General features: G+C 29.6%; 2 protein-coding genes across 4 annotated transcripts in view; both read left to right on the top strand.

Annotated features, from left to right (window-relative positions):
- Positions 1-22,989, top strand: part of LOC145966614 (uncharacterized) — a 34,917-nt gene extending 11,928 nt beyond the window's left edge. For 2 of the 3 annotated variants that reach the window (XM_083090829.1, XM_083090828.1), the window contains exons 2-5: positions 9,001-9,097; positions 9,392-9,519; positions 13,476-13,680; positions 22,733-22,989. In XM_083090829.1, coding sequence (XP_082946955.1) covers positions 9,080-9,097; positions 9,392-9,519; positions 13,476-13,680; positions 22,733-22,951 — 570 coding nt within the window. In that variant the 5' untranslated portion in view covers positions 9,001-9,079 and the 3' untranslated portion in view covers positions 22,952-22,989. The remainder of the gene's footprint in view (positions 1-9,000; positions 9,098-9,391; positions 9,520-13,475; positions 13,681-22,732) is intronic. The other variant, XM_083090827.1, reaches the window with a different exon arrangement.
- Positions 5,661-8,077, top strand: LOC145966616 (uncharacterized). Its single transcript, XM_083090831.1, has 3 exons — positions 5,661-7,544; positions 7,656-7,820; positions 7,910-8,077. Exons 1-3 carry the CDS (start codon positions 7,538-7,540, stop codon positions 8,074-8,076), a joined length of 339 nt encoding a protein of 112 aa, XP_082946957.1. The 5' UTR covers positions 5,661-7,537; the 3' UTR covers position 8,077.

The raw sequence follows: 22,989 nt of genomic DNA, 5'->3' as shown, positions 1-22,989 counted from the left end.
TTTTGATTCTTTCTTCTTTTTTAGTTGTATTAATGTTTCTAGTAAAATATTTTGATCATTGTTAGCTTCTTTTTGTTTTTCTCTTTGTTTATTTTGTATAGCTTTTTGTATACTATTTACATTTTCTATATTATTATTTACATTTTCTATATTATTTTCTATATTACTTACATTTTACGAAGTTTCTTGTATACTATTTACATTTTTCGGATGTTGCGGAGCTTTTTTTGAAAACTATTTAAATCTTGTTTTATATTTTGTACAGTTGTTTTTTCTCCTTCTTCTCTCTCTCTCTTTTTTTCATGTGCGTAGTGAACAAGTTCCATGTATGTAGGAATACCGAAATACCGAATATAGCGAATATAGCTTCTTTGGGAAATCTAAAAAATGTTATCAAGCGACGCGGTAGCGTCGCGACGCCAAGTACATAAAAATAAATAAAAATAAAAAACAGGATCCGAGCATTGAGAGTCACTGCTCTCGACGCGTGGCGCTACCAAGTAACTTATCCGGAATTTCACGTCATGTAAACTTTCGATTAAGATATTTTAAAAACTAAAGACGTAATCAAAAATCTAACGACACTTTTGTCATATAATGTGAATATAAGCTTTCGATTGCGACCAGTTTGAATAAAATCGGTGTAGTCAATCCTGAGAAGTGATGATCTAATATCAGAATTGTGACATTTTTCGTTCTTCTCCAGGTTCAGACTCACATACATATGCTCGCACACATACACGCAAAACGAGTTTGTCCCTCAAGCGGCGTTCATACCGTGCATATACGATTATTGCTTCGATGTGCAAAATGCTTTAAGAGACAAAATCATATGTATGCATGTATGTGCATACGTGTGATATGTATATATAATACGTATATGTGTACATATGTGTGAGAGATTAATTTATCGTATAGTAACAATTTTCAAAACTACTCCTTCGGGGTGGAATTTAATATCTTAGAAACGGAGCCGTAAAAATACGGAACTTCTACTATTAAAATTTAAAAAAAAATTAATTTATCGTATAATAACAATTTTCAAAAACCATCTCTTATAAAAGCAAATTTCACAAACCATCCCTTGAGGATGAAAAATAATATCTCGAAAATGATGCGTCGCAGAAATATGGAACTTATGCCGTTAGTTAAGGTTTCTTACAAAGACTAATTTACCATATAATAATAATTTTTAAAAACCACCCCGTGGGGGTGAAATCTAATATCTCAGAAACGGTGAACCACAAAAATATAAAATTTGTGCCGTTAATTAAGGTATCTATAAAGACTAATTTACCGTATAATAACAATTTCTAAAAACCACCCCTTGGGGGTGAAATCTAATGTTTCGGAAACAGTGCACTACGAAAATATAAAACCTGTACTGTTAATTATGACTTATAGAAAGACTAATTAAGCGCATAATAACAATTTTTAAAAACCACCCCTTGGGGGTGAAATCTAATTTCAGAAACGGTGTATCACAAAAATATAAAACTTGTACTGTTTCTCATAACTTGTAGAAAGACTAATTTACCGTATAATAATAATTTTTAAAAACCACCCCTTGGGGATGAAATCTAATATCTCAGAAACGTTGTGCCACAAAAATATAAAACCTATACTATTAGTGATGACTTGTAGAAAGACTAATTAAGCGTATATAATAACAATTTTTAAAAACCACCCCTTGGGGGTGAAATCTAATATTTCAGAAACGGTATGGACTTGGCGTGCCCGGATCGTTTACATTATAAACAAATATATACCCAATAAAATATAAAATCTTAGATATTATGTAATTAAATATTTAATCTGTGTTTGATTATAATCCGGGCACGCCAAGTTTTCATAACTTACTTCGATTTAGAGAGTGTGCGATTTAAAACTTGCGTAAAACGTTTTTTTTTTTTAAATTATACACATTGTATAAGAAATGTTTTAGGAATTAAAAGAATTCTAATTCTCATTTAGTGTTGATTTTAAATATTTTAAAAGTCAAGTTTCTCTAAATAAATATAAAATGCGTTTTAATTTCTTAGGGAGAATTTATGTATAATATTTCTACAATGTAAGATTGATTTCATGGCAAATATATCAAATTTACAAATTGCTCTTAAGTATTTGGCTAATAGTAATTATTGATTTCATATTTAGTTTTGATATTTTATTTTAATATTTTTTAAAGAAAATTATTTGTTTTGTTTTTTAGAAAAATGATTTTGTGAGGGAAAATTACTGTAAATTATTTTTAAGGACTTTTTTTATTAAACATTTTGTTGCACACAAGGTAGAATATTTTTTATGTACTTGGCGTATTTTTTTACCTTTGTAAGGTTTATTTTTAGAGGGATACCTTTTGTATTAGTATAATATATGCGACTAGTGTAGTGTTTGATGCAACACGATGGCATTGTTTCTGCAAATAAAATATGTTATACATAAAAAAAATTTGGCATAGTTGACTGATTTAAATAATTTTTAACAATTAAAAAATCATGGCTTTATATGTGAAATACAAATTTGAATTTCACGGTAAATAAGAGTCAGATGCGGATAGTGCGTCAGATTCATCGAAAATTAATTTTTTTAAACTAATTAATTATTTAAAGTGATTAATTGTGCTAATAGTACATAATTAATTATTTTCATCGAAAAATTAATTTTCCATGAACCTGACGTACTGCTATTCGCGTCTGGTTCTCATGCCGCGAAATTTAAATTTAAATAATTTTTATTTTACTTACCTAAATTATATTGAACTAAATAAATAAGAAATGAGACCCGCTTCTTTTCACTTTTTGATTCTTCAAATACTTCAATCTCATCTTTGTTTCTCTTTCAAAAAAGTAAAATATCATATTTTATCAATAACGACGGTCTTTAATAACTAATCTGCCATGTTGCTAATAGAAATGTTGATTTCATGATTTGAGGCAAATCTCTAATTGGTCAAAGGGCAGTCACTTTATTTTCTTACATTATGGATATAATCTTGAAATATAGCGCTTCCTTTGCTTTTTTTTGTTTCAAATAACAGGCAAGTGTCTATTTTATTTCTCCATTTTCATCAGGACTTCTTAATCTTTATTATTCCAAAATGTGTATATTCTAGCAAGGCATTTGTTTGATTTCCATTTTTGTTTCTTTCGTGCAGTGATGCCAGAATGCCCACGCGAGCAACGAGCAACTGTAGCGGAGAGGATGACGCGCGCAGACGTAAACTGCGTACCATGAGAGCTGGAGCCTTGGCTAGCTTCGGATAGTAGGGGAGGACAGAGATATTGTTTTCTGTCTCCTTCTCCTGTCACTTTCCACAGTCGGCGACGAGGCAATGCTTCTCGTTCTCGTTGCCTCTGGCCTCTCGCTTTATTTAACGCGTAACAGCGTTAAATGTTTTTACAGCCTCTTTGTATTATTATATTATATATTATGTATGCGTTATGTATTAAATATACGTATCTTAAAATCGATAATATATAATACATAATGCATACATAATATACAATATATATAATACATAATAATTAATGAATGTGCCGATTGCGTCGTGCACGTTGCGATATATCGAAGTCGTTCCGCAAACGTAACAATATATTTGCAATAATAACGACAACAAACATATACTGACCACTTATACGTTTGCGTCGTGACAATAATATAAAAATAATATAAATGAATGGTGACTTTCCTCACCACCCATGGGGTATCACCAAAGGCGCGTTAGGTTTTTTATTTTAGAGTGTGGGCCTTCGCCCGGAGCCCTATTGTACCACACTTTAAATAATATTATATTGCACTAATATACAGGGTGACCCATTTTAACTTAGGCAGCCAAATAACTCGAAAAATAAGCAAGATAGAGAAAAATGTTTTAGACAAAAGTTGTATGGTTTCGAGGGGGTCATAAGATGGTATCATTGGTTTGACCTTGAAGAGTCATTTGAAGGTCACGTGAAGGTCACTTCAATTTTTTTAAATGGAATACCCTATATATTTTTGTACATTCTTGTAGCTTATTTCGAGAGCTTTCCAAAACACTATAATTAAGTACCTTTCCGTTAAGTACTTTTTGAGTTATGATGCTTGAAATAATTTCTTAATTTTACATAAACCGTAAAATATCTTGTAAAATATTCATTTTTCGATTATCTTACCTTAATACTTTTATGTACAAAATAATGAGAGGAATCAATTGGTGTAAAGAAAACACATAGTTGTTTTTAAGAAAAAATATGGAATTGTTAATTGCAAATTACATATTTTTTCTTAAAAACAACTATGTGTTTTCTTTACACCAATTGATTCCTCTCATTATTTTGTACATAAAAGTATTAAGGTAAGATAATCGAAAAATGAATATTTTACAAGATATTTTACGGTTTATGTAAAATTAAGAAATTATTTCAAGCCTCATAACTCAAAAAGTACTTAACGAAAATGTACTTAATTATAGTGTTTTGGAAAGCTCTCGAGATGAGCTACAAGAATGTACAAAAATATATAGGATGTTCCATTTAAAAAAATTGAAGTGACCTTCACGTGACCTTCAAATGATTCTTCAAGGTCAAACCAATGATACCATCTTATGGCCCCCTCGAAACCATACAACTTTTGTCTAAAACATTTTTCTCTATCTTGCTTATTTTTCGAGTTATTTGGCTGCCTAAGTTAAAATGGGTCACCCTGTATATCTACATATAATTATCTATATTACATTTATGCAGAAGTTATGTTTTTTAAAAAGATATTTTTTAAGTCTGGTGTCAATTAGCGACAAGAAATTTTTTAATATTTATAAAGTATTTGTTCTCTTTTATTATTATTGCGTTGTAAACGATCAACCGACACTTTCATCTGCTGCATATAAAGTTAAACTACTTTTTTCTTTTATAGGATAAGCTGCATATAATTTATTAGATAACATTCGAGATAAATGTTGTTTGTTTATTGTCATGCTTATAGCTGTTTCGCCTCTAGTTTTCAGTGCTGATATTATTACACAAGAAGCATTAACAGTGGTCGAAGAAAATTTGTTGCATTTTTTTTATTTTAAATTAGTTAAAATTGAAAACATTCTCTCCGGATCTGCATTTGAATTAGGAAGTGCTCGAACAGCACTCAAAACATTTTTCAAAGTGGGATATTTATAAGTATTATTTGACAACTGGCACTGTAAGATTTTTTTCCACATATTATTAAATTTTAATTTCGATAGATTTTCTCTCTCTTTTTGAGTTAAATCTATTGGTAACGCAAGCCACTCTTTTCTTAAAGATTCTTCATCGAAACCACCAAGATATTTAGCAATAAAAGAAATGATGCTGAAACGATGTTTCTCTATTATTATCGAATAAAGATATAGATGGATCAAAAACTTGTAATTTTATCAAAAAATTGTGTAATAGGCAATCTTTTACGTATTTCCTGTGCAGCAGTTATATAAAATTGTAAACAATTCTGTCGAATGGTTACAACTGCTTCTATATGACTCTCTATTATTAAATTATTAAGATATGTTTCACATTGCAATCCAACAAAATTTCATTTATATTTTTCTGAATTTGTTTCTGCGAAAAATCCATATTTGTAGCTATGTTTTGTAGATATTCTCTTTTAACAAAATTTTGACAGAGAGAAATTTTGGGAGAGAAAATTAACTGATTTAAACTGCAATAAATGAATTCTCGTTTCTGTTGATTGGAAATATGCATTGAATATATTAAAAAAATTTAAAATATATTTCAAAAAAAGAAAATAAGCTTTCATTTCTATATTATACATCATAGACAAAAGATATTCTCCAGATTTTGTTTTATCGCTCGCAACCATTTCTTGTAAAAAATTTTTAATTGTATCCCACGATTCAAGAAGCCTTTCGACACATGTGTGGTGAGATAGCCAGTGCATTTCACTTAATTTTAAAATTTTGCGATTACTTTCTTGAAAGCAATAACAAAATTCTTGAAAAATTGACAAACGTTTTACTGCTATTAATATAATTAGCTATTTTTTTTTAAATTCATCACAAAATGATGGTATTTTCGCACATGCAGCGTGCGCAGCTAACGCAGCTGAATGACATGGGCACGGAAATGTTAATACATGTTGGCACATCTCTTCTAATTTGGTTTTAAACGATAAATGTTTCCCTATCATTACAGGTGTATTGTCGCATGACAGGGCAACAATATTTAAAAAGGGAATTTGTAATTTCCACATTTCAGACTTAAATGCATGGAATAACATTTTAGCGCTACAATCTTTCGCATCATTATTAATTAATTTGACTAGTTGTGAGCGAATATCTAATGTCTCGGGATCAATGTATCGAACGAAAAATGTCATCCACTTTTCATTGCAAATATCTGATGTTTCATCAATAAAAACGGAGAATTTTGTATTTTGAAGCTTATTAGCGACATTTTCACTTTCAACAGGATACAAAACATTGGAAATTATATTTCTACATTTCGTTCGACCCATGCTCATTTTTTTTAACACATTAGGATCTTGTCCTACGTGTTGGAAAAAACTTAAAATTTCTTGTGCAGTTTGATGAGGTATGTTTTTTTCTGCAATTAAAGCGGCATATTGTATTTCCGCTGCTTTTTTACGTTCATCAAACGGGAATCGTCTATCATGTCTATATCTACATTCTTTGTTTCTGTTTTATTTTTTTTAGACATGTTTATATGTGGTTTGGATTCTGCGTGACGATAAATATGTGATAAATCACCAACCATAGATTTATCACAAAAAGTACAAAAAAATGAACTTTTATTATGCGGCACTTCACGTAACCACGGTTTAAATAATTCGATTTCCATCCATGTGGTTGAAATATAGGTTTTTTGTATATATTTTTATGTGAATTTTCATTATTATCATTTAAAGACAAAGTGTTTTCATGAATATTTTTTTTGTGGGACGCAGAATCCGCATGCCTCAAAATGTGTGTTACAAGAAATATTTTTATTACATATGGTGTAATGATACAAGCTATCATTAGAAGATACTTTACGTATCCAAGATTTAACTACATAATTACTAAGCCAAGCTTCCTGAAAACTTCGTTTAGGTTTTTTTCTTAATTCATCAGACATTTTTATAGAACAAAAAATAGAAACAAAGAATTCAAGAAGAATGAATAAAAGAAAATGAAGAAGATAAAAATATATAAGAATTTAAAAACAATTGGAACTTACAATCAAGATTGTTTCAACTTCTCTTTCTCTCTCTTTCTCTCTCTCTCTCTCTTCTTTCTCACCTTCTTTCTTTCTTGAACACCCAGCACAAGTCACAAGGTGAAATAGATTACTAGCACAAAAAATATATATTATAATATTAGCAAGTACAAGGTAATGCCAGAACGTATCGTGTATCTGTACACGCGATTTTCACTTGTGTGCTTACCCCCTCCACTACGTTGCCGGTCATCTGGCATCACTGGAATAAATGCCGATAGTGCTTCATTTCGCTGTAATACGAGTATGTCAACAAACGTATTTCGACGTATAAGACTAGACACGCCAGCATGTCTCGTAAGTAATAAATCAAATTATTATTATTTCTATTCATTAGTAAAATATTAAGAATTTTTAATTTATACTTTTATCTTTTTTTTTAATTTTATGTACTTTTTATTTTTACAGGAGAAAATGAAATTGGAAATATGCAGCAACAACAACAGCAGCAGCAGCAGCAGCCGAAGCAGCAGCAGCAGCCGCCGTCGACATCGACGTCGACGCCGTCACCGACGATGACACCGACGTCAACGCCGGCGCCGATGATAACACCAATGTCGCAACATTCAAATAGTATATATTATTTATTATTTAAATGATATTTATTTATTTTGCACGAATATTATAATGCATTATTAATTATGTAAATGTTTATTTTTCAGATACACAGAGAAGAAGATCGGGCGGGCGATCACGTGCCCGCTGGTATGCCCGGCGGCAAATGGCTGACCGAGGTGGCCGAGGAGGCCAACATCGCGGCAATTTTCAAGGCCGAATTATGAGGGGCCGCAGTGGCCCCACTGTAATAAAGAACTGTTACTTTAATTAAATTTAATGTGTTAAATAATTATTTATTCTCCTTTATTTTCTTTTTCCCTCTCTCTTTCAGATATTATGTTATATTATGTAATATTAAAAAATTTCTTGTCGCTAATTGACACCAGACTTAAAAAATATCTTTTTTAAAAACATAACTTCTGCATAAATGTAATATAGATAATTATATGTAGATATATTACAGTACAATATAATATTATTTAAAGTGTGGTACAATAGGGCGAAGGTCCACACTCTAAAATAAAAAACCTAACGCGCCTTTGATGATACCCCATGGGTGGTGAGGAAAGTCACCATTCATTTATATTATTTTTATATTATTGTCACGACGCAAACGTATAAGTGGTCAGTATACGTTTGCTGTCGTTATTATTGCAAATATATTGTTATGTTTGCGGAATGACTTCGATATATCGCAACGTGCACGACGCAATCGGCACATTCATTAATTATTATGTATTATATATATTGTATATTATGTATGCATTATGTATTATATATTAGCGATTTTAAAAGATACGTATATTTAATACATAACGCATACATAATATATAATCTAATAATACAAAAAGGCTGTAAAAACATTTAACGCTGTTACGCGTATTAAATAAAGCGAGAGGCCAGAGGCAACGAGAATGAGAAGCATTCTCGTTGCCTCTGTCGCCGACTGTGGAAAGTGAGAAGGACACAGAAAACAATATCTCTGTCCTCCTCTACTATCCGAAGCTAGCCGAGGCTCCGGCTCTTACGGTACGCAGTTTATGTTTGCGCGCGTCATCCCCTCCGCTACCGGTTGCTCGTTGCTCGCGTGGGCATTCTGGCATCACTGCTTTCGCGTCTTTGCAGGTTGTTATTCCATAAAATCTGCCTTTTATCCGAGGCTTGACACTACTAGGTGCAATTTACTATTTTACAGGAATGGGATGCTTCTCTAGTGGGAAGTTTCTCTAGGTTCCCAATCTTTCTCTTTTTTTCAACCTAGTTTGGGAGCATCTATGACAGAGTTTGCGTCAGTATGTTCAATATATTAAGTTTTTTTTATTCTGTATGTAACAATCTATATTTAAAGCTTACTTTACATGAGTTTTCATTTATTAATAACTTTAATAAACAACGAGCGACAATTAAAAACATAATGGCGTTAAATTATTTTAATTTAATATGAATTATGAGACTATCAATATTTTAACATTAAACCAGCTTATTATATATATATTTTTTTTATTATATATATATTATATATTTTTTCACTATTTATATATGTTGATATTTTTGTTGATTTTTTAAAAATAGGTTTTTTTGTACAGGCAGCAATATATTGGGCAGAAAAGGGACATCGTGTCGTTTATATTACGCCAAGCCCTCTAGCAAAACCAGTTGTTTGTCACGATAGAAATAATCCAGCAGTTGCGACTCTCGATCTAATGAGATTTATGTAAGATTTATATATTTCCTATACAGAGTGTTCCATATTTATTACGAATATAAATGAAATATTTCTTATAATCCGCTAATATTTAATATTATATATAAACAGATGAAATATATAGATGAAAAAATGTATGTAAATGAAAAAATTCACTTTGAATGATTTTGACATATATTAAAATCATAATTCCAAGTAAATTTTAAAAGTTTTTAGCCATTATTTGTTACGCATTAAAAAATTACTAACAAATATTCGCGTAGCAAATGCATGTGAAACCATATAATTACAGATCTTATACAGAAAGCATCAAGCAATATAAAGTGGATTTTCTCGAGTGTGTAAACTCGTATGGCATCACTTTTTTTATGCATTTCAATTTTTGAATATCGTATCAAGCGACGCGGTAGCGTCGCGACGCCAAGTACATAAAAAACAGGTCCAAGCATTGAATTGAGAGTCACTGTTCTCGACGCGGCGCTACCAAGTACGTTATCCGGAATTTCGCGTCAAGTAAACTTTCGGTTAAGATATTTAATAAACTAAAGCCGTAATCAAAAATTTAACGACACTTTTATGATATAATACGAGTACAAGCTTTCGATTGCGACCTGTTTGAATAAAATCGGTGCAGTCAATCCTGAGAAATGATGATCGAATATCAGAATTGTGACATTTTTCGTTCTTTCCTCCTTTTCCTTCAGTTTAGACTCACGTACATATGTTCGCACGCACATACGCAAAGCTAGTTTGTCCCTCAAGCGGCGTTCATACCGCTGCGTATACGATTATTGCTTCGATATGTACAATGCTTTAAGAGACAAAATCATATGTGTGCATGTGCATACATACGTGTGATATGTATATGTATGTGTGTACGGACGTATGAAAGATAAATTTATTAAAGTATAATGCGGAATAGTGTAACAAGGAAGAGAAGTGACGTTAAGCAGTCAGGTTATTAAACACAGATTAATAATAAATAAATAAGAATGATAAAAATAAAAATAATAATAATAAATAAATAAGTAAATAAATAAAACTATAGTGCGGAACAAGGAAGAGAAGTGACATATTAAAGGTTATTATCAAGCGATGCGGTAGCCTCGCGACGCCAAGTACATTTATTATATAATAAAAACACAGACTTGTGTGTGTGACACTTAACAATCAAGTGGATTGTGAAAATTTTTGTAATATTCATCAAAAGGTAAAAATATTGTAAAATTTTTTTCATTTATCTGTTTAAACATAATATATTTTGACATATTATATATTAATCTTAATAAAGAGAATAGACATTTATCATTTTGTGGAATAAAATTATATGTATATATATATATATGTGTGTGTGTGTGTGTGTGTGTGTGTGTGTGTGTGTGTGTGTAGAAATCTACATATTTGACTGCGCGACCATAATTATAGTTACATAGACATTTATTATATTTGCCTGCATAGACAAATATAGTTACGCAGAAATATTCCCTACATGTATAACGATAATTGTGTGCGTGTGCGTGTGTGTGTGTGTGTGTGCGTAGAAATTTACATATTTGACTGCGCAACCATAATTATAGTTACATAGATTTTTATTAGATTTGCCTGCATAGACACAAATATAGTTACGCAGAAATATTCCCTACATGTATAATTATATATATATGTATATATATATATATATATATAAATATATAAAATTTATACATACATATATATATATATATATATATATATATATATATATATATATATATATAATTATACATGTAGGAAATATTTCCGTGTAACTATATTTGTCTACGCAGGCAAATGTAATAAATGTCTATGTAACTATAATTATGGTAGCGCAGTCAAATATGTGAATTTCTACATATACACACACACATATGTATATATATATAATTATATACTATAGAACTATAGAGTTATAGATAATATGCAAATATTTTCCTTCAAAAAATAATTTGCAGAAAGGGTATAAAATTTTACAAAAAGGTGTGAAATCCCTCTAAAAAAAACCTTACAAAGGTAAAAAAAATACGCCAAGTGCATAAAGAATATTCTACCTTGTATGCATCTTTAATAAAAAAATTCCTTAAAAATAATTTTTTACAGTAATTATCCCTCAAAAAATCATTTTCCTAAAAAACAATCTCAACAAATAATTTTCATAAAAAAATATTAAAAAATAAAATATCAAAACTAAATATGAAATCAATTACTATTAGCCAAGTACTTAAGAACAATTTGTAAATTTCATATATTATTTGCCGTGAAATATCAATTTTATACAGTAGAAATATTATATATAAATTCTCTCTAAGAAATTAAAACGCATTTTATATTTATTCAGAGAAAATTGATTTTTAAAATATTTAATGAGAATTAGGATTCTTTTAATTCTTAAAACACATTTTATATAATGTATATAATTTAAAAAAAAGTTTTATGCAAGAGAGTTTCAAATCGCACAGTCTTTAAATCGAAGTAAGTTATGAAAACTTGGCGTGCCCGGATCGTAATCAAATACAGATTAAATATTTAATTACATAATGTCTAATATTTTACATTTTATTGGAGATATATTTGTTTATAATGTAAACAATCCGGGCACGCCAAGTTTTCATAACTTACTTCGATTTAAAGACTGTGCGATTTAAAATTTGCGTAAAACTTTTTTTTAAATTATATACATTATATAAAATGTGTTTTAAGAATTAAAAGAATCTTATAAAATAAATATAAAATAAATATAAAATAATATAGAATAAATATAAAATGCGTTTTAATTTTTTAGGGAGAATTTATGTATAATATTTCTACTCTATAAAATTGATATTTCACAGCAAATATTATATCAAATTTACAAATTGCTCATAAGTACTTGGCTAATAGTAATTATTGATTTCATATTTAGTTTTGATATTTTATTTTTTAATATTTTTTTATGAAAATTATTTGTTGAGGTTTTGTTTTTTAGGAAAATGATTTTTTGAGGGAAAATTACTGTAAAAAATTATTTTTAAGGAATTTTTTTATTAAAGATGCATACAAGGTAGAATATTCTTTATGTACTTGGCGTATTTTTTTTACCTTTGTAAGGTTTTTTTAGAGGGATATAAAAGTTTTTGAATATCGTATATAAACATCTGTAAATATTTTTATAGGAATATTTTACACAATACCAGTATGTATTGGAATAATTCTTTGATTCGTTTCATAATTTTAGTGTATATTAATTATTAAATTTATTTAATAAAATGGCAAAATAAAAGTATAATTAAATTTGCCAGATAACAACGTATATTCAAAATTATACGAAATATTAAATAAGACAGTTTTTCGTTCAAAATCTTAAGTATTATCTTAACAATTTGTTGTTCAATAATTCTTTGTGAATTCTTCTAAAGTCATGAGTAAAAGAGCCATTGTAAAAAAGTTTTAGTTATAATCGTAAGATCATAAATAAATCCATCACAATTGAACATTTTTACTATGTATTATGTCAAATTAAAATATAAAATATCTTGTAAATTATATTAATTTTTTGGACATCTCATCTTAATAACTTTTTACGCCCAATATTATGAGAATTGATTTATATAAAATAATTAAAGATAAATTAAAATAATTAAATTGATCTCTTTACATGGTTTTAAAAAATAATTTTAGTTAAAATTTAAAATCATCAAATATAGTTTTCCTCTCAAATTTTCCTCTCAAAATTCTATAAATTTTATCTGAAACATTTCTTTATAGGATATCAAGTTTAAGAGATACATAATTGTTTCCATTAAAATGGAAAACTTTACACATATACATACACGTATATACAAATTATATTAGGAAATTTATTAATATAATGTATCTTTTTTGAGAATGAATAATATAAAAACTTTAATACTTTATATTGAATAAAATTATTAATATATAAATGTACGTACCATTTTAATATTTATTTACAGATATCTGCCAGATTATGAAACTTTTATAGAACAACTTGTGAAATTGCATACTTATGCAGCCGTACCTTCTGTGCTTTTGATAGATGATTTGGATAATTACTTCAATGATGAAGCTGTTAAAAATGTTTCATTTATGCACATTGCTAGAACTTGTGCTTTGATATCCCATTCAATGAAATCATGTTCACGAATTTTAAAAATGAATGTAAGTACCCGGTAAGCAAAATGCGCGCAATTTGCTAGCAGATTGGCGACCGATTTCCAAAGTTGCTAGCAGATTGGCATCCGTTATGTCTGCAATAGGCGATTTGCTAGCAAAACCTGCTCACAGAATCTGGCAGCAGATTGTTAGCAAAAACCGAGCAGGATCTGCGAGCGCATAATCTGACGGCAGATTGGCAGCATATCCCGAGCAGAATCTGCGGCTTCTAGTCATTCATATAAATATGTAATATAAATGCAACAAAATTGATTATTATAGATGCTAAATAAGACTATTATCGGTGAATTATCGGTTATTATAATTTTCTTCTATATCTATATATCTATATCTATATATAACATACAATATATATTATATATAGTAATATATGTTATATCGTAGTTATATCTCACATAGTGAAGGACTAGTTCAATTTAATTAAATTAATAATAAAGTAAATGGTGAAAGTAATTAAATTTAACTTATAAAACTTGAGATATAATTTAGTTAGAATTAAATTCTTCCCTTATGCTTCAAATAGGCAGTAAATAAATAATTTTCCATTTATCTTATTGATTCCAATCAGTTTAATATTCTGAATCTCATCTGCTTGTATCAGATATCAGAAATTAAAGTGGTAAAAATAGTTACTATAGTTTTGATCTTTTATTAATAATCGCGACTCTCTCTTTATATATATTTCTAACAGAAATTTGATTGCGAGAAAGTACATCACATAGCGGTAAGCGAAGGAACTATCGAATCAAATGCAGATTATTGCCAATTTGCCATCAGATCACGCATGCAAATCCTGTTCCACTTCTGCCGTCAATCTGCAGTCAAATTACACGCACGCAGGTCCTGCTTGATTTCTGTCGACAATCTAATATCAAGTCATGTTAGCAGATCCTGCTTGGTTTCTGTCGCCAATCTACGTCAGATCCTGTGAGCAGGCTCTGCTTAATTTTTGACATCAATTTGTCGACTTAATCGGTAATAACAACTTCAGTACTAAATTTGTAGCCGTTTTGCTAACATTAGTTGATAGCAGACACTTGGTATGATTTGCTTTCTACAGACTTTGTTATCTGGGAGATTAACTTTTTCGAAATGGAAAAAGCTCCGTTTCTTTTCCGCCCATATATTCGATTTCTACATGTAAATGAATGAATTTGTTAAAATACATTCTATTAAATGCATACAGTCAAAAAATTTGTGAAATTCGTGAAACTTTTTTTGTTTCTAATTTTTTAATATACAACGATGGCTAAAATTTTTTGAAAATTATTCAGGGTGGTGACCTTAATAACATACATATATTAAGATATATCAAGATATATTTGACCTATTCTAAATATTTATCATATACATACAGATAGTAAAATACCAGCAGTATATCAGCATTCAACTTGCATGACTTTGTAGCAAATTCCGATCTGCCTGCCGGCCATTTTTTCATTATAACCAACGTTCTTTTTTTTCCAAAAATATATCTATATAAATAACACATTGCGCGGAATTTCGAGATTTGTTCAAAACCATAAAAGTAGCTTTCCCGGGAACGGATGGTCAAATATAAAAAATTTTATTTTCTCAAAAATAGTGTATTTGAAAGTTTTTGGTATCGCTGATTCGAATTCTGAACATAGATTTATGAAATTTCGAGCCTAAGAGCAGTATTGACAACATGAATGAATATAAACGTATAGGCTAATGCAGAGAAATTCCCTTTAACATTACTGAGAACTAATGACGTGGACGTAGAAAGTTTGTAGCTCCTTTTTGACTTTTGGATCTTTTTTGTTTCTTAATTTTTTACTTTTTTGTATTAATATATTTAGTATTTATAAAATATCACTAACTTATTAGCGCAAAAACTTAGAGCCACAAAAGTGACTTTCCTGGCAGTCTAAAGGTCTTAAACTTAATTTCAAAATCATAAGTGCAAAATCTATCGGACACTGATGGCAGAAACACAGTAAAAATCAAACATGAACACGATCTATTTTATCAATTGTTAAAAACAGAAATACAACAGAAATCGAACATGGTTTACTATGACAACGCAATGGCAAAAATACAGAAAGGATAGAACACGATCTATTTTATCATCTGTTGCAAGAAATGTGGCAAAAATCTAGCATAACCTGCCGGCAGGACATAGCAAAAATGCAGCATGAATTATTATAAATTAAATATTATAGCTATTATAGTATCACCGATAAAGTCTTTTATTAATCTAGTAGTTAGTTGATAATTTTCTAATCATAAATGTAATGTGTAATGTAACATGTTATATCATAAATACATTTTGTATAAAATATATGTGATCAGTTAAATAATTATTAAAATTATTAAATTTTAATAATCAATTTAATGATCAGATTTCTGATCTAAATTTTCTATTGGAATTGTATCAGAGATATTAAACTGATAGAAATAAATACTATACATTTATAATTTTATGAACCGCGCTTTGTAGTCTTTATATTTGCCCGTGACAAAAACTGAGACACGAGATAGATACGTCGTATAGCATTTAAAAGAAAGAACTATAACACGATATAATCATCTTGATTTCTTGATATTACTATGATTCTGTCATTATTTTATGATAACAAATTATGTTGCACTTCTGCTATGTTTCTATCTTTATCTTTTGAGATGGCAGTGTATGTTCCATTTCTGCTGCGTTTCTACCACGTCGTACTTACAGAATAGAATGATATCTTGCAGAGAATAGAATAATATAAGTATAATAATATAAGAATAATATATATAAGAATATCAATATAGTATGATACCATGTTATACACAATTTAGTTTTGCCGACATATTATGCTAACACATAATGCTCAAAATCTGCTGTTCTTATATTATATATATTAAGAACTTTTGCTAAATTTTGTAACATTTCTTAGCATATTATAACGCAAAGTCTACTTGTTTCCTTTTGTTTGTTGCATTTCTATGGACATTTCTAAATATAATTGTAAAATTATTGTATTATTTGAAACTTAAAACATGTTTAAACATGTTTTGTATAAATATAGATTTCGTTGACTTGAAAATGTAAAAAGCTGTTCGTATTATTGATATAATTATTTACCGAGATAGCAAAGTCTGTAGAAAGCAGATCATGCCAAGTGTTTGCTATCAACTAATGTTAGCAAAAGGCTACAAATTTGGTACTGAAGTTGTTATTACCGATTAAGTTGACAAATTGATGTCAAAAATTGAGCAGAATCTGCTCACAGAATCTGACGCAGATTGGCAACAGAAACCAAGCAGAATCTGCTAACATGACTTGATATTAGATTGTCGACAGAAATCAAGCAGGACCTGCGTGCGTGTAATTTGACTGCAGATTGACGGCAGAAGTGGAATAGGATTTGCGTGATCTGATGGCAAATTGGCAACAATCTGCATTTGATTCGATAGTTCCTTCGCTTACCGCTATGTGATGTACTTTCTCGCAATCAAATTTCTGTTAGAAATATATATAAAGAGAGAGTCGCGATTATTAATAAAAGATCAAAACTATAGTAACTATTTCTACCACTTTAATTTCTGATATCTGATACAAGCAGATGAGATTCAGAATATTAAACTGATTGGAATCAATAAGATAAATGGAAAATTATTTATTTACTGCCTATTTGAAGCATAAAGGAAGAATTTAATTCTAACTAAATTATATCTCAAGTTTTATAAGTTAAATTTAATTACTTCCACCATTTATTATTAATTTAATTAAATTGAACTAGTCCTTCACTATGTGAGATATAACTACGATATAACATATATTACATATTATATGTTATATTAGAAGAAAATTATAATAACCGATAATTCACCGATAATAGTCTTATTTAGCATCTGTAATAATTTTATTGCATTTATATTTCATATTTATATAAATGACCAGAAGCTGTAGATTCTGCTCGGGATATGCTGCCAATCTGCCGTCAGATTACGCGCACGCAGATCCTGCTCGGTTTTTGCTGACAATCTGCTGTCAGATTCTGTGAGCAGGTTTTGCTAACAAATCGTAAGCCTGTTGCAGACATAACGGATGCCAATCTGCTAGCAAATTGCGGGCATTTTGCTTATCTAACTCTTAACTCAAATCGATTTAAATTTAAAAGTAAAAATAGGTTTGGGTTAGATTAGTTTTTTCCAGGAAGGAGTGCAGGAGGAAGGCTTTGCGCTTTCCCTGTCCACACGTTTACTTTACAATAAAGTATATAAAAAGAGTTTAAAACTTTCAAAGAAATATATAATATATGCATATACAAAAGCAAAAATATAAATAGTTTAGTAATATAAATAGTTGTACAAATATATAAATAGTTTTACTTTATGATAAAATAAATATATGGGCGGAGCTTCTTTTTTTGCAGCCCCATCCTGAAAAAATTAATTTACTCAAACTTAATTTAAATTTAAAAACAAAAATAGGTTTGAGTTAGATAAGTTTTTGAATTGGGGTGCGAAAGAAGGATTCTGTACTTCGCCACATGTTTACTTTAATTAGTATAATTAAATAATTAATAAAATCATTAAATTTTAACAATCAATTTAATAAATGCTAAATTCTCTATTGAAATCGTCTCAGAAATTAAAGTAGAATTTATAGAAATAAATACTATACATTAATACTACATAATAAATACTACATAATTTTTTTAACTGCACTTTATGTTTTAATAACATTTATAGTTTTAATAATATTTGTTCATGACAGAAACCTAAATATGAAATAAATATGTTGTATAAACGGAAGAATTATACTATTCAATATAACCTTGACATTGTTGTGATTCTGTCACTATTTTATAATAAACTATGTTGTATTTTTGCTGTTACCTTTTGAGAGGGCATGCTCAACTTTTATCGTATTTTTGCCGTCGCTTGCAAATGAATTTAATTTTTGACGATATTTTGTCAGTATAGGTCTGTTTTTTGTTCTTGCACTAAACTGAACTAGAACTGAACTTGCACTGAATCAGTGCAAGCGAGAATTGAGATTGTAGGCGGGAATAAGGAACGCTCGAAATGCAAGAATAACATGGCGTCACATATTAAATAAAATAAAATAAATAAATAAAATAACAATAATATTATTATTTATTATTTATTATATTATTATTTATTATATTATATATTATATATTATTATTTATTATATTTTTGAAGAAGTGCTTGCTAGTCTAAGTCTTTTAACTTTGCGCGGAAGATTTAGGTTAGAAATTACTTTATCACTTGTATCCACCCAGATAGCAAGCACACGTCATTTTGACGTTTCAAATTGGTCATTCACTGACTATTCTTGACATCACGAGTGTTTTTATAACGTAAAAGTGACGATCTAATGTCTCAGATTCTAAATGTCACAGATTCTTGACGTCATGACATGTACCATATTTTAACGCCTTTTTCTTAGCATAATAATGTATTTAATAGCATTGTCGAATAAAGTAGATTAACCGATTTGAGAGCATCATTGAACAATTACAGCTATTCTATTCTTCAGAGAAATCTCAGATCGATTAAACTGCTTTATTTAAAAACTAGAAAACACAAATATGGTAAGAAAATAAGTCACAAATTCTATATTTGTTATTATTATTTTATTTAAACATAAATAAACTTACTTCTAATATCATATAAAATTTTAACAAATAATGTCTTCCGTTGCCTGCGTTTTATAAAAATATATTTTGTCAATCAACTGTATTATAAAAAAATGTGTATATTTCTTGGCACTTTACATACAATTACACTCGATTGGTATAGCTAATATTTTTACTGTGCACTAATTTAATGAACACTTGAATGGTTAAGCAACATGAGTCGTGCACAGATAAACGCATTCGTCGAAAGAAAAATTGTTAAAGTCGCGAAAGTCATGTTATATAAAAATTTTAAAAGATTTTTTTATGGAATCGATGTACTAACTAATCACATTAATAATAAAATAATCATCAGTTCATGACTGAAATATGACATCAAAATAATAATAAATTATATCAAGACGTCAATATAAAGTCATGTAACAAATCAGTCACGACATATGACCAAAAATGACCAATTTGGAACGTCAAAGTGACGTGTGCTTGCTACTAGGGTAGTTTCTCTGATTCACTTGATGAAGAAAAATAATTAATCCGCTTATCTTTTATTTCATTACACAATAAATTATCAATATCTGATAATGATTCACTTTCTGTATCACTATTGCTTGAAATTATGCGTTTCCGCTTTTGTGGCGCCATATCATTAAGACCTTATCAGAAGGTGTAAAAACTATAAATCACAATGGGCGATCAGATTTCACCGAACGTTAAACCCTAATTGTATATACTTGCGCTCATAGGCCATGATGAGCTTATTTTTCTGAGCGCATATATGCGCCCATAGTACTCACATACAAAGGGTTAAATCAGAAATAGGTTTGGGTTTGGTCAATGCTGGGATTTACTTGCAACTTTCGCTCAGATTTCTTAACTTATGCCTACTGTTCCCCTCTTACCGCTCGCGCTTTAGCGACCACGCCGCCGGACGCTCGTAACTAAGGAGCACTCAGGAACGTGTACGTTACAAATGTAATCTTACAAATCTACGTCACAGTATAAGTACATACAGTAGCGTCACTTCGGTGTCGGCACCTTTGATGTGCTTATGCCAAATCACATGACCCATCGCCATATTGCAAATTGTAACTTGGCGCATAAATTAGAATTCTCTCATAAAATGTAAAGTTATTGTATAAGTGAATAAACAGAATGCAATTGTTAATCGCATTAAAATTTGTTTAGAGCGAGATTATAGCTTTTTAAGTAATGTTAATACATACATACATACATACATACATACATACATACATACATACATACGTACATACGTACATACGTACATACATATATATATATATTTAATATATCACAACACAAAATTTAAATTTTATCTTTATTACTTAATATTTTAATCTCACAGCAGATAACGTGTACAGATCACATAGCATGTGGCACATAACGTAGCCATATTGAAAATTGTACAATTGACGCATGCGCACTCAAAATTGCGGTCTTTAGAGAACAAAGAAGTGACACTACTGTATGTACTTATACTGTGTCTACGTGTGCGTTACAAATCTATCTATCTAAGTTCTCTTTATTGTTTATTAATAATAAAAATAATTCTATTATTAATTATGTTTCAAAACATAAATATTTTAAATAGTTACAGAACATATACGTAATTAATAATAGAATAATTATTTTTATTTAAATAGATTGCCACATTACATTTGTAATGCGCACATTCCTGAGCGCTCCTTAGTTACGAGCGTCCAGCGGCGCGGTCGCTAACCCTGGCGAAAATAAGAAACTTTATAAAGCGTTAACAACCGTTGAGTGAGGGTTTTCTGAGAGTTTATATGCTTTTTAAACTTTGTAACAGCACTTACATAACGCTGTTGGGTTTTGAATGCTTATCAAACGCTGCAGTGTTGCAATTTTTGTTCTACAAACTCTTTATATAATGTTACATGAAAGTTTTGCAATGCTGAGGTAACATTTTTCAGAGTACGTTCAGTAAACGTTGATACATCTTCGTGTACAGAGTTTACTCAGACTTTTCAAACGTTTACGTTTACACTATAACGTACAAACGTCTTTTAAACGCTGCAGTGTTGCAATTTTTGTTCTACAAACTCTTTACTAATCGTTTTTAAACTCTCGACGAACTTCCACAAACGTTCATGTAAACGCCAAACAAACGTCTCATTTTTGCCAGGGAAGATGTGAGCGATAAGAGGCGACAGTAGGTGTCAGCTGAGAAATCTGGCCGAAAATTGCAAGTAAATCCCAGCAATGGGTTAGATTAGGTTATATCTTCAAAAAATGGAGCCCCCCTTAGGAGGGGCGAAAGTCACTCTGTCCACGTATGTACTTTACAAGACGAAGCGAATGCGAAAATCACGAATTATGAAGCAGACTTATTCTAAAATTACATCACATTCTTCGTCATTTTTTATGTCGTTTTTTATATTGTACCGAATTACATATGAAGAAGATCACGATATAAATCGAGATCTGTATCACACCGTGGACGTTTAATGCGCCCGTGAATAATTTTCCAATCAATAAGAAAATCAATTTATATTTATCCTCAACAATGCTTAAGAATTCGTGTAGTCGCATGCTGAAAGCTGTTAGGGAACTGTGAAAAATAAGTGAAACTGATTGTTGACAACGAGTGGGATCCGATTGACCACGTCGCCAATTGGCCAATTCAAAATAGGATTCTCTGATTGGTCAATCGTTGCTGGTTACTCTAGGCAAGTCGATATAATTGGCAGTGGTCAATCGCAACGTAGTCAAAAGGGACGCTCCTGTTGACAACTCATTTATGACCATGGAGCTATAGAAGATGTCAAATAGATCAGGACAATGTAAACAAACCTCATATACATACAACCACATATACAACGTTCTTAATAGTCTATAATGCCTAAGAAAAACATTAAAATTGTCAAACTTTAACTTGTTATATCTTCTAAACTAATGCCATCTCCGATTTATTTTTTACGAGAAATTACTCAGGACAATCTCCTCTATAACATATCTAAGCGGTGATAAAATCGATGCTGTGTAACCTTTTATGAATTTTTGCCAATAAAAGATTCTACCATATTTTCGTATGTGGGTGTGTTATATTACTATTTAAAATATTTTATTTAAAATATTATGATATTTTAATTGGAAAATATTAAATTTTTGTTTTATTTAAAAAATATATACATATAAAGAATATATGTATAAAGTACACTACCGTCAAAAAGTTTAAGACCAAAGTAATAAATAAAGATCACGGAAAAAATACAAAATAAAAATGCTTCAAATTATAAACAAATTAAATTGTATTTAAAAAAAAATACATAAGTAGTGAAAGCAAGTAATAAAAGTTTCTAATTTGTGAGATATAATATCTACAAATAATATTCTTCATATTTACATTAATAAAATCTAATTTTATCATTTATTTTATAGGTTTATGTGTGTGTTTGGACCAATTCGATGCTCATTAATAATTTCCTTCAAACAATCTACTTTCGCAATATCTGGAATTTTACAGAAGAAGAAGATGGAAAAATAATATTAGTGGAAAGATTTGCTATTGGACTATCATTGAAGTTATCATACAAATATCATAAATTCGAAGATGGAATGCGCGTTCTTCAACAAATATGCAATTCGATGGAAGATTAATGATGTATTTTTTAAATAAATTTATTTATTAATAATAA

Source organism: Camponotus vicinus, unplaced genomic scaffold, assembly GCF_025532165.1.
Source record: "Camponotus vicinus isolate PSW18456_S1 unplaced genomic scaffold, iyCamVici1.0 SCAF_2, whole genome shotgun sequence".
Lineage (NCBI taxonomy): Eukaryota > Metazoa > Arthropoda > Insecta > Hymenoptera > Formicidae > Camponotus > Camponotus vicinus.
This window is presented reverse-complemented; position numbering and strand designations above follow the sequence as displayed.